Raw genomic sequence first — 13,205 nt, forward strand, 5'->3', positions numbered from 1 at the left:
CCTAACTGCCTGTGTATATTGGTTCCTAACTTCCCTGAAAAGTTGCATATCAAGGGGGTTTTCTTCGACACAAAAGCCTAATATAAAAGGAGCCAGCCAAACTGATCCCTGGCCTTGACCCTATCCCAATGTGAAAGGAGCCAGCCAAACTGATCCCAGGCCTTGACCCTACCCCAATGTGAAAGGAGCCAGCCAAACTGATCCCATCCCAATGTGAAAGGAGCCAGCCAAACTGATCCCTGGCCTTGACCCTATCCCAATGTGAAAGGAGCCAGCCAAACTGATCCCTGGCCTTGACCCTATCCCAATGTGAAAGGAGCCAGCCAAACTGATCCCTGGCCTTGACCCTATCCCAATGTGAAAGGAGCCAGCCAAACTGATCCCTGGCCTTGACCCTATCCCAATGTGAAAGGAGCCAGTAGTGAAACCTTAAGAGCTGAGAAAAGTTTAAGACACTGCTTCACTGCTCAACCTTTCACACCGTCTCCTGGTGTTGTTGTTTCCTTCATAAACAACCCTGGTGTGAGTGGTCCAGTTATGGTGGGAGAGGTTCCCAGTTTCCAACATACTATTCATTAGACAATTTATTTTCTCACTTGCTCCTTCTACCTGAAGTGTGGACTCGTTCTATCCCCCTCTCTAGCTAGGTTTCCATGCGAATATTCAAAACTCCAAATGAAAAAAAGATGCACATCTTCCCCACCAGTGGTGAGCCACCAAACTGACTTTTTGCTGATGACAGTGCACACAAAATTTACTTTTTTTTGCTTTACTTTTCATGTACCAAATAATAGCTGTCAGGAAAACTGTTGAGTTAAATAGTAAATGTGTCTACTCTGGTCTTGGCACATGTGCTCTAGCCAACCACTCTCTAGCCAACCACTCACAGTGCAGGTAGGCCGTGCGGGTGGGCCGTGCGGGTAGGCTAACCTACTGAGATTATGGACAAGACTAAGACTAAGAGCGAGAATATTTTTTGTCAACGGCAGTTAAGCGTCGACCATGTTCCTAGAAGACTCTTGATATTTATTGGAAAACAGCATCAACCTGATCACTGGCACTTTCACCAGCCTGTGAAGTTCATCTGCAGCCTAATACACTGCATGGTTTCCCCGAGTTGTAGCGGGAGGACCACACACACCATATAATCGCGTCACTTCGATATGGTTATTATAACAATATATCAGCACTTCTACTGCCATTTCTCGCATAACTAATTTTACGGACAAAAAGATCAAACCATGTCGAGCGAACAAATTTGGCATTTATCAAAATTGTACCAAAACTTCCTGTGTCCATAACAGCTGTCCTGATTTTGTTTTATACGGTAGGACTTTACTTGCAGAAAAACTGTCTATAAACGTGGTAAATGACAAAGCATTTGGCTGGAGGGAGTTTCCATCATAGCCCTTACACCAGTACATTACTTCCATTACTTTTCATCCATGCACACTTTTGGGGAATAGGCAGAGGAACAAAATAACAGTTTTGTCTCTTTTCTGGTGGATATTCATTAAGACTAGCAACATGGCTGCCTATAAGTTTCTGCTTTATCCAACCACTGTCGTTGTCTTGAATATTGAATGTGGAACTGAAAAGGAGCCGGCATCAGAGTTGCACCAGGCCTCCTTTACTTACTACTTAATTTGGGAGTTAAGTCCCATGGGCAGCACCTAGACATCAGTGGAGGCTGCTGAGGGGAGGGTGGCTTATAATATTGGAAACCATGTGTTTGATACCATTCCACTGCTTCCACTCCAGCCTTTACCACAAGCCTGTCCTCCCCAATTAAGATGCCACCAGCCTCCTGTGCTGGGCATAGGCCTGCATTGAAGTGTTATGTGACAGACAGTCACACTATCTGAAACTGAAGGAACCAACAGCCTGTCAGAATAAAGAGCAAGTAAACAAGGAAAGGAAGCTGGGAGTTGGCGGTTGTCTCTCTGTAATCTAGCTACTAAAATGACACAGCTCGCCAGGCAGTCCGTCCTGCCCCTGCCATAAGCATCTCATAGCTGGGCTAGTAAGCTAGTGTCATCTGCTATGGCTAGTTTATAACTAAAGCTCTCCATCCTCAGCATAAAGAGGAGACAAGTCAAAACTGTTTTAATGATTTCTGGAAGATCAATGTTTTTGGACTCATTCAGAAGGTTTTACCTGATTAAGTATAAGATGCAAACTATTGTAAATTAATGTTTAAAGTTCCAGTGTGGGCTTTTTTCTATTTCACCTTTATTTAACCAGGTAGGCAAGTTGAGAACAAGTTCTCATTTACAATTGCGACCTGGCCAAGATAAAGCAAAGCAGTTCGACACATACAACGACAGAGTTATACATGGAGTAAAACAAACAATAATACCGTATAAACAAGTATATATACGATGTGAGCAAATGAAGTGAGATAAGGGAGGTAAAGGCAAATAAAAGGCCACGGTGGCAAAGTAAATACAATATAGCAAGTAAAACACTGGAATGGTAGATTTGCAGTGGAAGAATGTGCAAAGTAGAAATAAAAATAATGGGGTGCAAAGGAGCAAAATAAATAAATAAAATAAATACAGTAGGGAAAGAGGTAGTTGTTTGGGCTAAATTATAGGTGGGCTATGTACAGGTGCAGTAATCTGTGAGCTGCTCTGACAGTTGGTGCTTCAAGAGAAGTTGTCTGGCCTGCACAGATCATCAAAGTTTAAACATGGAAGCTTCTGGACATGTTTAGAGTAGCATGCCACAAAATCAATTGAATATGTGCGAAGTATCAAATCACTATGCAACTAACTACCACCTAAAGTGTGCACAGAAACTAATGTTAACAGTCCTCTCAGCCATATAAATGAATAGCTAATGCTGTGCTCTCAGCTGTGTAGGCAAATAAATAAAAAAGCTGTGTAGGCATTTTATAGTGGTTGTCATAGCAACCAAATATGGAGGGCGGGGGGGGCGGCCATAGAAATGGAGTACAGTTGCTAGCAAACGTTAGCTAACTAACAAATCCCAATACAATAAACCCAACTAGCTATGTATCTTGCATGTTAGCTTGTTGATACTGGCTGTATAGGCTAGTGCTATACTCACTTGTTCCTTAGCACCTGCCAGGCAGCCTCGATGTCCGCATACAGGTTCTTTTCTGACGGTTTCCCGCTGCTGACACCGTAGCCCGAATAATCATACGAGAAGACGTTGCAGTTTATCCTCGAACCGAGGCCGATGTAGAAACTGCACATTTGGCCTAAGTCCACTGCGTTACCGTGGGAAAAGAGCAACGTGTACCGGCTGTTAGGTGCGCATCTTACAAACATGCAACCCAGTCGGTTTCCCCGACTGGTTCTGGTGTTGAACACCTCGACAGCGTCCAGTTCGCGTTGGGAGTACTGCCAGTCTGCTCGCTCGGTTAGATGCAGGCTACTCGTCCCGTTAGCATCGGTGTGTACGGAGTACGTGGGTTCGGGAGGGAGAAAGGCTAGTTTGGATGCGATGCGACTGGGACAGGGCGGGCAACAGAATAGCCAGCATAGTTCGCCGAGGGAAAAACCATTCATCCTTGGGCCTTGTTCGGGCATTGAGGCTCGATAGACGCTTTTTCTTTGTAACACCAGCAAATGTATCCAGCTATGTTTTTTTTAATCTATCTGGTAACAAAATAACATTAAAACAATTCGTAAGGAGCTAAACTAGCTAGCCACCTAGTACTAGCTAGGCTAGTAGCTGGCTAACTGGTTTCTCCTTTGTATAGCTTGGTAGCTAACGTGATTTACAAAACTCAGAAAGACGTTAACATGGTTAACGATTTTTTTTGTGTCTACAGAAGCGATATAACTTGCTTGTTATCATACCATTTCAAAAGGTTGGTCGAAGAATTAAGCTTATGTCAAACGTAAACGTCGAGTTAGCAGGCTAATACAATGTATGCAGCCATATCTTTCAGCAGTAACGCCAAATATAAGATTTCCGGTCAAACCGGATATCCTTTCGCACTTTTTCGTCAAAATCATGTTGATGACAGAACCGTAGTAGCAATAATATGCATATTATATAGTCACTTACTTGAGAGTAGGCTATTATTGAAATATGAGTGTTTTCTCTAATGGATATGCAATCATGCAACAGCTTTGTTCATGCTAGCTACATCAATAGTTTGCCTGAAACCACAGTTTGAATGGAAAGAGTGTTGCTTTTCCTGTAATTGCATCTGAATAAATGCACATTAGTTGTCGATCCATTGGGTTGGAAACAAACATGCAAATTGCTGTGAAAAGAAAACGGACAGTTTAAGGACCAGAAATTTAAATAGGTTTAGAATATTCATTGAGAAAATGGAATGCATGTGAGAATGATAGGTGGCGGTATATGCATCCTGTCAGTTTGGTTGTGATCACCCACCCCCAAATGTTGCTTAATGCTCAGCACTAAAGGATAGTAAATGTCTGACATACAGATTCGAGGTCGGAAAGGGCAGTGAGTAGTGTGGACGAAATGGAGAAAAAGTTGGTGAAGCAACAATATGGGTGTCAGTTCTGATGTTATGGAGCAGGAGGATAATGGTCAATGACCAGAATGGTCAGTAGTGGAAAGACATATGTTACCTTCCCCAGTTTCTGTGTTTTGGATGTTTTGTTTTGTATGTGTTTGTGTGTGTGTATTTCAGGAAGGCTTCCTGGATTTTAAGCAGCTGATTGGTTGGCCCAATCGGTGATTGGAGCTCTGAACCCTCCCTCTCTCGTCAGGGGAAACAGCTGTTTTCAATTACCAACTCCTTCTCCAGCTGGATAAAAGCCAGTGTTCCTTTATCAAAAGAAGGGAGCTTCTTTGATGTTCTGTGTTGGTTGTTTCCACAGTGACAGTTATGTTGAAGGTATTTTGTAGCTGCTACTTCTGAGGTAGAGCTTAGTGTTTAAAAAAAAAATCCCTATAGGACTCAGTGTTTTTGGTTATTGAAATGTTTCACTTTATGTTAGTAATTATTCTGTGTTTGTTCCCAGGGGGGGAAGAAGGGACCTTGGGAGTGTTTAGGCAAGAGGCCTGCAGGCATACATAACCTGTAGTATTTACTGTCTATGCACACCAGGTAAGACCTGGGCAGACCACCCTCTGTATTTTGGTTAGCGTGCCAGGAGGTGCTAAAAGGTTAGGTAGGAGAGGGGACTCTAACTTTTACTTTCTTTGCTTTGGTTCTGTCGAGCCCCTTTTCCCCCACATGACTGTTTTAAGGAAATAAATTCCCTGTAAACAGTTATATTCTCTGCCTCTCATCCTTACCTGCACCTACAATCACTCCCATGGGGTGTTGAGTTGTAGCAGGGTGTTGTGTGTCCCCCCCCACCCCCCTCCAAGAGGTGTACATAACAACATGGGAAGAGCGATCATGATACAGAAAGCATTGGAGCATCTAGTAAAGAAAGCATAAAGAGGACCAAAGTAGAAAGCAAGAGTGGTGATGGTGTTAAGACTGCAGGGCCTTACACCCTATCCAACTAACGCCATAGAGAAAGAGGTTAGTCAAGTTAAATTAGCTGGGTTCATTGGAAATGGTAGATTGTTTGTATTGTGTGATAGCCAGGCTCAGCAAGAGAAGATTCAGAAAATGGGAAGAAGATTAAAAGACCTGTCCCTGGCGCTTATGCTAGGTTGAGGGGAGTCATCACCGGGGTCTCTATCTTACCAATTGGCCTGGACCCCTTATTGTCAACACGGCGCCTCGCCGATCCCTCACAACTGGTCTGCCGACGTAAACATCCAATTGGGGTGGCAGGGTAGCCTAGTGGTTAGAGCGTTGGACTAGTAACCGGAAGGTTGCAAGTTCAAATCCGAGCTGACAAGGTACAAATCTGTCGTTCTGCCCCTGAACAGGCAGTTAACCCACTAGGCCGTTATTGAAAATAAGAATTTGTTCTTAACTGACTTGCCTAGTTAAATAAAAAAAATGGTGGTTTCAACAGGCCTTTCCGTTGCGATGTAGCCGAAGACCCATCTCCTGGCCCGCTAGCTTTCTGAACGCCATGTCTCTGGCTTGCCTAGCGTAGTAGTGACTACAGAACGGCTCCCTGACTCTCCTATTGCTGCTTGTTAGACCTTATGATCACTCGGCTACACAGCTGATACCTGCTCATTAACACTATCGTCTGAGATCCCTAAAGATTGGAAAGCTGCCGCGGTCATCCCCTCTTCAACGGGGGAGGGGATGAGACACTCTAGACCCAAACTGTTACAGACCTATATCCACCCTGCCCTGTCTTTCTAAAGTCTTTGAAAGCCAAGTTAAAAAACAGATAACCAACCGTTTTGAATCCTACCGTACCTTCTCTGCTATGCAGTCTGGTTTCAGAGCTGGTCATGGGTGCACCTCAGCCACGCTCAAGGACCTAAACGATATCATAACATCGATAAAAGACAGTACTGTGCAGCCGTCTTCATTGACCTGACCAAGGCTTTCGACTCTGTCAATCACCACATTCTTATCGGCAGACTCAACAGCCTTGGTTTCTCAAATGACTGCCTTGCCTGGTTCACAAACGACTTCTCTGATAGAGTTCATTGTGTCAAATCGGAGGGCCTGTTGTCCGGACCTCTGCCAGTCTCTATGGGGTGCCACAGGGTTCAGTTCTTGGGCCGACTATTTTCTCTGTATAGATCAATGATGTCTCTCTTGCGGCTGGTGATTCTCTGATCCACCTCTACGCAGACGACACCATTCTGTATATATCTGGCCCTTCTTTGGACACTGTGTTAAAAAACCTCCAAACGAGCTTCAATGCCATACAACACTCCTTCCGTGGCCTCCAACTGCTCTTAAATGCAAGTAAAATTAAATGCATGCTCTTCAACCAATCGCTGCCCGGACCTGTCCGCCAGACTAGCTTCACTACTCTGGACGGTTCTGACTTAGAATATGTGGACAACTACAAATACCTAGGTGTCTGGTTAAACTGTAAACTCTCCTTCCAGACTCACGTTAAGCATCTCCAATACAAAATTAAATCCAGAATCGGCTTCCTATTTCGCAACAAAGCCTCCTTCACTCATGCTGTATACAGACTTATACATACCCTCGTAAAACTGACTATTCTACCAATCCTCGACTTCGGCGATGTCATTTACAAAATAGCCTCCAACACTCTACTCAGCAAACTGGATTTAGTCACAGTGCCATCTGTTTTGTCACCAAAGCTCCATATACTACCCACCACTGCGACCTGTATGCTCTCGTTGGCTGGCACTCGCTACATATCCGTCGTCAAACCCACTGGCTCCAGATCATCTATAAGTCTTTGCTAGGTAAAACCCCGCCTTATCTCAGCTCACTGGTCACCATAGCAAAACCCACCCATAGCATACGCTCCAGCAGGTATATTTCTCTGGTCATCCCCAAAGCCAACACTTCATTTGGCTGCCTTTCCTTCCAGTTCTCTGCTGCCAATGACTGGAATAAATTGCAAAAGTCATTGAAGCTGGAGACTTACATTTCCCTCACTAACTATAGGCATCAGCTGTCAGAGCAGCTTATCGATCACTGTACCTGTACACAGCCCATCTGTAAATAGCCCACCCAACTACCTCATCCCCACATTGTTATATATATTTTTTTATCTTTTGCACCTCAGCATCTCTACTTGCACATAACCTGCACATCTTTCACTCCAGTGTTAATGCTAAATTGTAATTATTTATTGCCTTTCTACATTTGCACATGCTGTATATAGATTCTTCTATTGTGTTATTGACTGTATGTTTGTCTATCCCATGTCTAAATCTGTTGTTTTTGTCACACTGCTTTGCTTTATCTTGGCCAGATCGCAGTTGTATATGAGAACTTGATCTCAACTGGTTTACCTAGTTAAATAAAATAAATCTGGCTACAGATATTGAAGAAAATGTGAAGAGGGACAGAGTGATTGAGGCCAAAAAGTTGATCAGTAGGAAAGAGGATCAAATAAGTGAAGCTTATTAGTGATGCTGAGGTTTGAGAAAGTCTTGCCAGGAAAAGTACAGATAGGATTCCTTAGTTTCAATGTTAGAGAATTTGTCACATGTGCACTGCAGTGTTTTAAATGCCAAATAATAGGACATATAGCTGCTCAGTGTAAAGGAAAGAAAAGATGTGCCAAGTGTGGAGGGGCACGTGATTACGGTGAATGTGGAAGCAATGTGAAGGTTAAGTGCTGTAATTGTGGGGGAGAATACAGTGCAGCATTTGGTGGATGCCAGGTGTAGAAAGAGGGTCAGAGAGATAGGATCATTCATGATGTATCGTATGCAGAGGCCGTAAAACAGATTGGTAGAACTACATTGCGGACTGATTGAGTTTACATGGATGTACCTGTAGTAAGTGGACCTACTGTCAGGCTGATGGAGTTTACATGGATGTATCTGTAGTAGGTGGACCTACTGTCAGACTGATGGAGTTTACATGGATGTATCTGTAGTAAGTGGACCTACTGTCAGACTGATGGAGTTTACATGGATGTATCTGTAGTAGGTGGACCTACTGTCAGACTGATGGAGTTTACATGGATGTATCTGTAGTAAGTGAACCGACTGTCAGACTGATGGAGTTTACATGGCTGTATCTGTAGTAGGTGGACCTACTGTCAGACTGATGGAGTTTACATGGATGTATCTGTAGTAGGTGGACCTACTGTCAGACTGATGGAGTTTACATGGATGAACCTGTAGTAAGTGGACCTACTGTCAGACTGATGGAGTTTACATGGATGTATCTGTAGTAAGTGGACCTACTGTCAGACTGATTGAGTTTACATGGATGTACCTGCAGTAAGTAGACCGACTGTCAGACTGATGGAGTTTACATGGATGTACCTGTAGTAGGTGGACCTACTGTCAGACTGATGGAGTTTACATGGATGTATCTGTAGTAAGTGGACCTACTGTCAGACTGATTGAGTTTACATGGATGTATCTGTAGTAAGTGGACCTACTGTCAGACTGATTGAGTTTACATGGATGTACCTGCAGTAAGTGGATCGACTGTCAGACTGATGGAGTTTACATGGCTGTATCTGTAGTAGGTGGACCTACTGTCAGACTGATGGAGTTTACATGGATGTATCTGTAGTAGGTGGACCTACTGTCAGACTGATGGAGTTTACATTGATGTATCTGTAGTAAGTGGACCTACTGTCAGACTGATGGAGTTTACATGGATGTATCTGTAGTAAGTGGACCTACTGTCAGACTGATGGAGTTTACATGGATGAACCTGTAGTAAGTGGACCTACTGTCAGACTGATGGAGTTTACATGGATGTATCTGTAGTAAGTGGACCTACTGTCAGACTGATTGAGTTTACATGGATGTACCTGCAATAAGTAGACCGACTGTCAGACTGATGGAGTTTACATGGATGTACCTGTAGTAGGTGGACCTACTGTCAGACTGATGGAGTTTACATGGATGTATCTGTAGTAAGTGGACCTACTGTCAGACTGATTGAGTTTACATGGATGTATCTGTAGTAAGTGGACCTACTGTCAGACTGATTGAGTTTACATGGATGTACCTGCAGTAAGTGGATCGACTGTCAGACTGATGGAGTTTACATGGCTGTATCTGTAGTAAGTGGACCTACTGTCAGACTGATGGAGTTTACATGGATGAACCTGTAATAAGTGGACCTACTGTCAGGCTGATAGAGTTTACATGGATGTATCTGTAGTAAGTGGACCCATGAATGTGCGGTGTCAAAGGATGCTTTTATTGGTAAGGTTATCAATACGACTTGGGTTGTGGAAACAAAAACGCCAGGTTGAATGCTATTGTGGAGACGAGAAAATAGATATTGGGGGTAACATGTTACTGTTCAAATGGTTGTTGATATGCTGAACAAGGGTAGAGTGTTTCAGCATGACATAGATAAAGTTTAATGAGGTTGGGGAGGTTGTGGGAGAAGTTAAGGATTTATTTGGTTTTGAATTTTATGTTCATGGTGGTACAGAATTGGGCAGCTCATGATTGATCGGTGGACTCTGTAGAGTGTGGCTTGGAGTTTAAGGTAGAAATGGTCGTTAGGTTGCTGTGGTGATGGCAATCCGGAGATCTGTGGAAGAACCTAAGAGATACCAGCTAGAAGGTGGAGATGGGATGCACAACTTGATAAGGCTAGTAACTTGACATGCACTACAGAGCAAAGAGGAGGAATGTTAGTTTGGTCAGGTTTAGGTAGGGAGGCAGTGGTGATTAAGGTGAGTGCAGACAGGTGTGGAGGCTGATTAGCAATTATCTGCAGCTGATCCTTGTTGAGGAGCTGCGGTCAAGACAACTACTTAAAATGTTGCAAACAGGCGAGGCTGATTGGCAATTAGTAGCAGCTGCTGCTTGTTGAGTTGCTTGGAATTTGTGTATAAGGCAACTAGTTAAAGTGTTGCATTCAAGTCTTGTCCTCTCACCTGAATTGTAGTTCATTCTTAACACAAGTATTCCTAGTAAGTGGAAATGTGAATTAGCGTGAAAGCATATTTGAATACCATAGAGCACAGGTGTCAAACTCATTCCACGGAGGGCCGAGTGGTTGCGGGTTTTCGCTCCTCCCTTGTACTTGATTGATGAATTAAGCTCATTAATTAGTAAGGAACTCCCCACACCTGGTTTTCTAAGGCTTCATTGAAAGGGAAAAACCTAAATCCTGCAGACACCAGGCCCTGCATGGAAAGAGTTTGACATCCCTGCCATAGAGGTTGCAACTTGCATCCTTTTCTTGTGTGTGTGTGTGTGTGTGTGTGTGTGTGTGTGTGTGTGTGTGTGTGTGTGTGTGTGTGTGTGTGTATAAGACGTAATGAACATGAGGTCAGTGGTATAATGTTAAGACAGTATGGAGAGTGGGCCGTCTGCATCTTGTCTGACAGAACCATGTCAGGTCAAATGGCTGCTGAGGAACACCCTGATTAGACATGAACATTCTTGGCCTATCGTGTCAAGCCTCTAAGGGCTTGTATTAATTAGGATACCAAAACACACACACACACAGCAAATTTAAAAAACACACACACACACAGACATGCACCGAAACAAATAAAAAAAACACACACACACAACAAATACCAGATTAAAAGGATCCATATGGTTCCTGTCCAACTGGAGCCTTAAATAGCTTGGCTTGCATTTTGGGTAACAGGAAATGAATGCCGCTCGCAGTCTAAGGCGGATTGTTTTTCTATTAAAACTGAATTCTAAATGTTTTATCCATGTGAGGATTTCATATGGACACATAATCATTCATACATGTTTATGCAAACTAGTCTTATTAAATAATGTATGAGTCTACTACTCTACTATTGCAGTTCCAATTGGATATTTCTGTTTGGACAGTGGAACCACTTTCAGACTACAGTACAAAGTAGCTATACAGTCCTGTGTCAAACAATGTGCAAAAACCTCATTTGTGATGTGTATGCCACAGGTGGCTGGTGGCACCTTAATTGGGGAGGATGGGCTCATTGGGGAGGAATGGAATCTATGGAATGATATCAAACGCATGGATTCCATATGTTTGAAAGCACTCCATTCCAGCAATTATTATAAGCCGAACCTCCCCTCACCAGCCTCCTGTGTGCTTTACTTAGATGTGTGCATAACTTACTATAAGCATTAGTGGAGGCTGATGAGGGCAGGATGGCTCATAGTAATGGCTGGAATGTAGTGTAATGGAATGATAACATGTGTTTGGTACCATTCCATAGATTCCGTTCCAGACATTACTATGAGCCTGTCCTCCAATTTAAAGTGCCACCAGCCACCACTGGTATGCATTGATGTCAATAGATTTGTATGGAAACCTTGAGTTACGTGCAAGAACCTAAAGTTAGGATTTTGGCCCAAGTGTCTACAAAGTGTCCTTGTAAGGGTCTTTCTGAGCGTACTGCTAAATCAATGTGACAGATTATGACAACTAAGAAAGGGCAGAGTGAAAGACAGAGAGAGAAAAAGGCAGACACAGAGACCAATAGACAGAGAGACATACAGACAGAGAGACATACAGACAGAGAGACATACAGACATACAGACAGAGAGACATACAGAAAGAGAGAGACATACAGACAGAGAGAGACATACAGACAGAGAGAGACATACAGACAGAGAGACATACAGACAGAGAGAGACATACAGACAGAGAGAGACATACAGACAGAGAGAGACATACAGACAGAGAGAGACATACAGACAGAGAGAGACATACAGATAGAGAGACATACAGATAGAGAGACATACAGACACAGAGACATACAGACAGAGAGACATATAGACAGAGAGACATATAGACAGAGACATACAGACGTGTGTGTGTGTGTGCGTGCGTGTTGTAGTAGGGAGTGGTGTTTCTGCAGTATCATAGAAACCCTCCACCAACGTTACACAAACACACAGTTGTACTCTCTCTAACACGCACCCGGACACACTGCCACAATCAGTAATAACCATATGGAGTCGAGACTGGGCTGGATTTATCATAGCTAGAAGGATGAAGCACATGGCCAGATAGACTAATGTGCTTAAAGCTAACAGGGTGCAGAGAGACGTGGCCTGGGACTTGTCAGAAAACCACTCGGCTGCCTGGGAAATTAAGTGGGGTATAAAGTGTCGATTGCTCCAACCCACCTGTTTAATATTCGGACGAGATAAGCATATTTTTTCTTAGCATAACTTCAATTCCCATGTAGAGCCCCATGCAGCTGTAAAGTGGAGGCATGTGCCCATCAGAGGTTGATGGCACCTTAATTGGTTTCCATGTGTTTGATGCCATTATGAGCCGTCCTCCCCTCAGCAGCCTCCACTGATGCCTATTTGCACCATACAAATAACATGTTAGTGTGTTCTGTAGTCTAGGCATTCACTCACAGTCACGCACATGTTAAAAGAGAAGCATCCAAGAATGTCATGTACCTACCTGCCTCGTCATCATCTGCCCTTCATCATCCCTAGGTAGGTGTGCACAACCCACACATCTCTCTTTCATCCTCTGCCCTTCATCATCCCTAGGTAGGTATGCACAACCCACACATCTCTCTTTCATCCTCTGCCCTTCATCATCCCTAGGTAGGTATGCACAACCCACACATCTCTCTTTCATCCTCTGCCCTTCATCATCCCTAGGTAGGTATGCACAACCCACACATCTCTCTTTCATCCTCTGCCCTTCATCATCCCTAGGTAGGTATGCACAACCCACACATCTCTCTTTCATCCTCTGCCCTTCATCA

At 43.6% G+C, this 13,205-nt stretch overlaps 1 protein-coding gene across 1 annotated transcript in view; it reads right to left on the reverse strand.

Moving 5' to 3' along the window:
* Positions 1 to 3,996, reverse strand: part of LOC109882200 (alpha/beta hydrolase domain-containing protein 17C) — a 34,593-nt gene extending 30,597 nt beyond the window's left edge. The window contains exon 1 of the mRNA XM_031821369.1: positions 3,073 to 3,996. Within this exon, the coding sequence (XP_031677229.1) occupies positions 3,073 to 3,557 (485 nt within the window). The 5' untranslated portion in view covers positions 3,558 to 3,996. The remainder of the gene's footprint in view (positions 1 to 3,072) is intronic.
* Between the last annotated feature and the right edge of the window lie 9,209 nt (positions 3,997 to 13,205).

The sequence above is a fragment of the Oncorhynchus kisutch genome, unplaced genomic scaffold (assembly GCF_002021735.2).
Source record: "Oncorhynchus kisutch isolate 150728-3 unplaced genomic scaffold, Okis_V2 scaffold3967, whole genome shotgun sequence".
Taxonomy (NCBI): domain Eukaryota; kingdom Metazoa; phylum Chordata; class Actinopteri; order Salmoniformes; family Salmonidae; genus Oncorhynchus; species Oncorhynchus kisutch.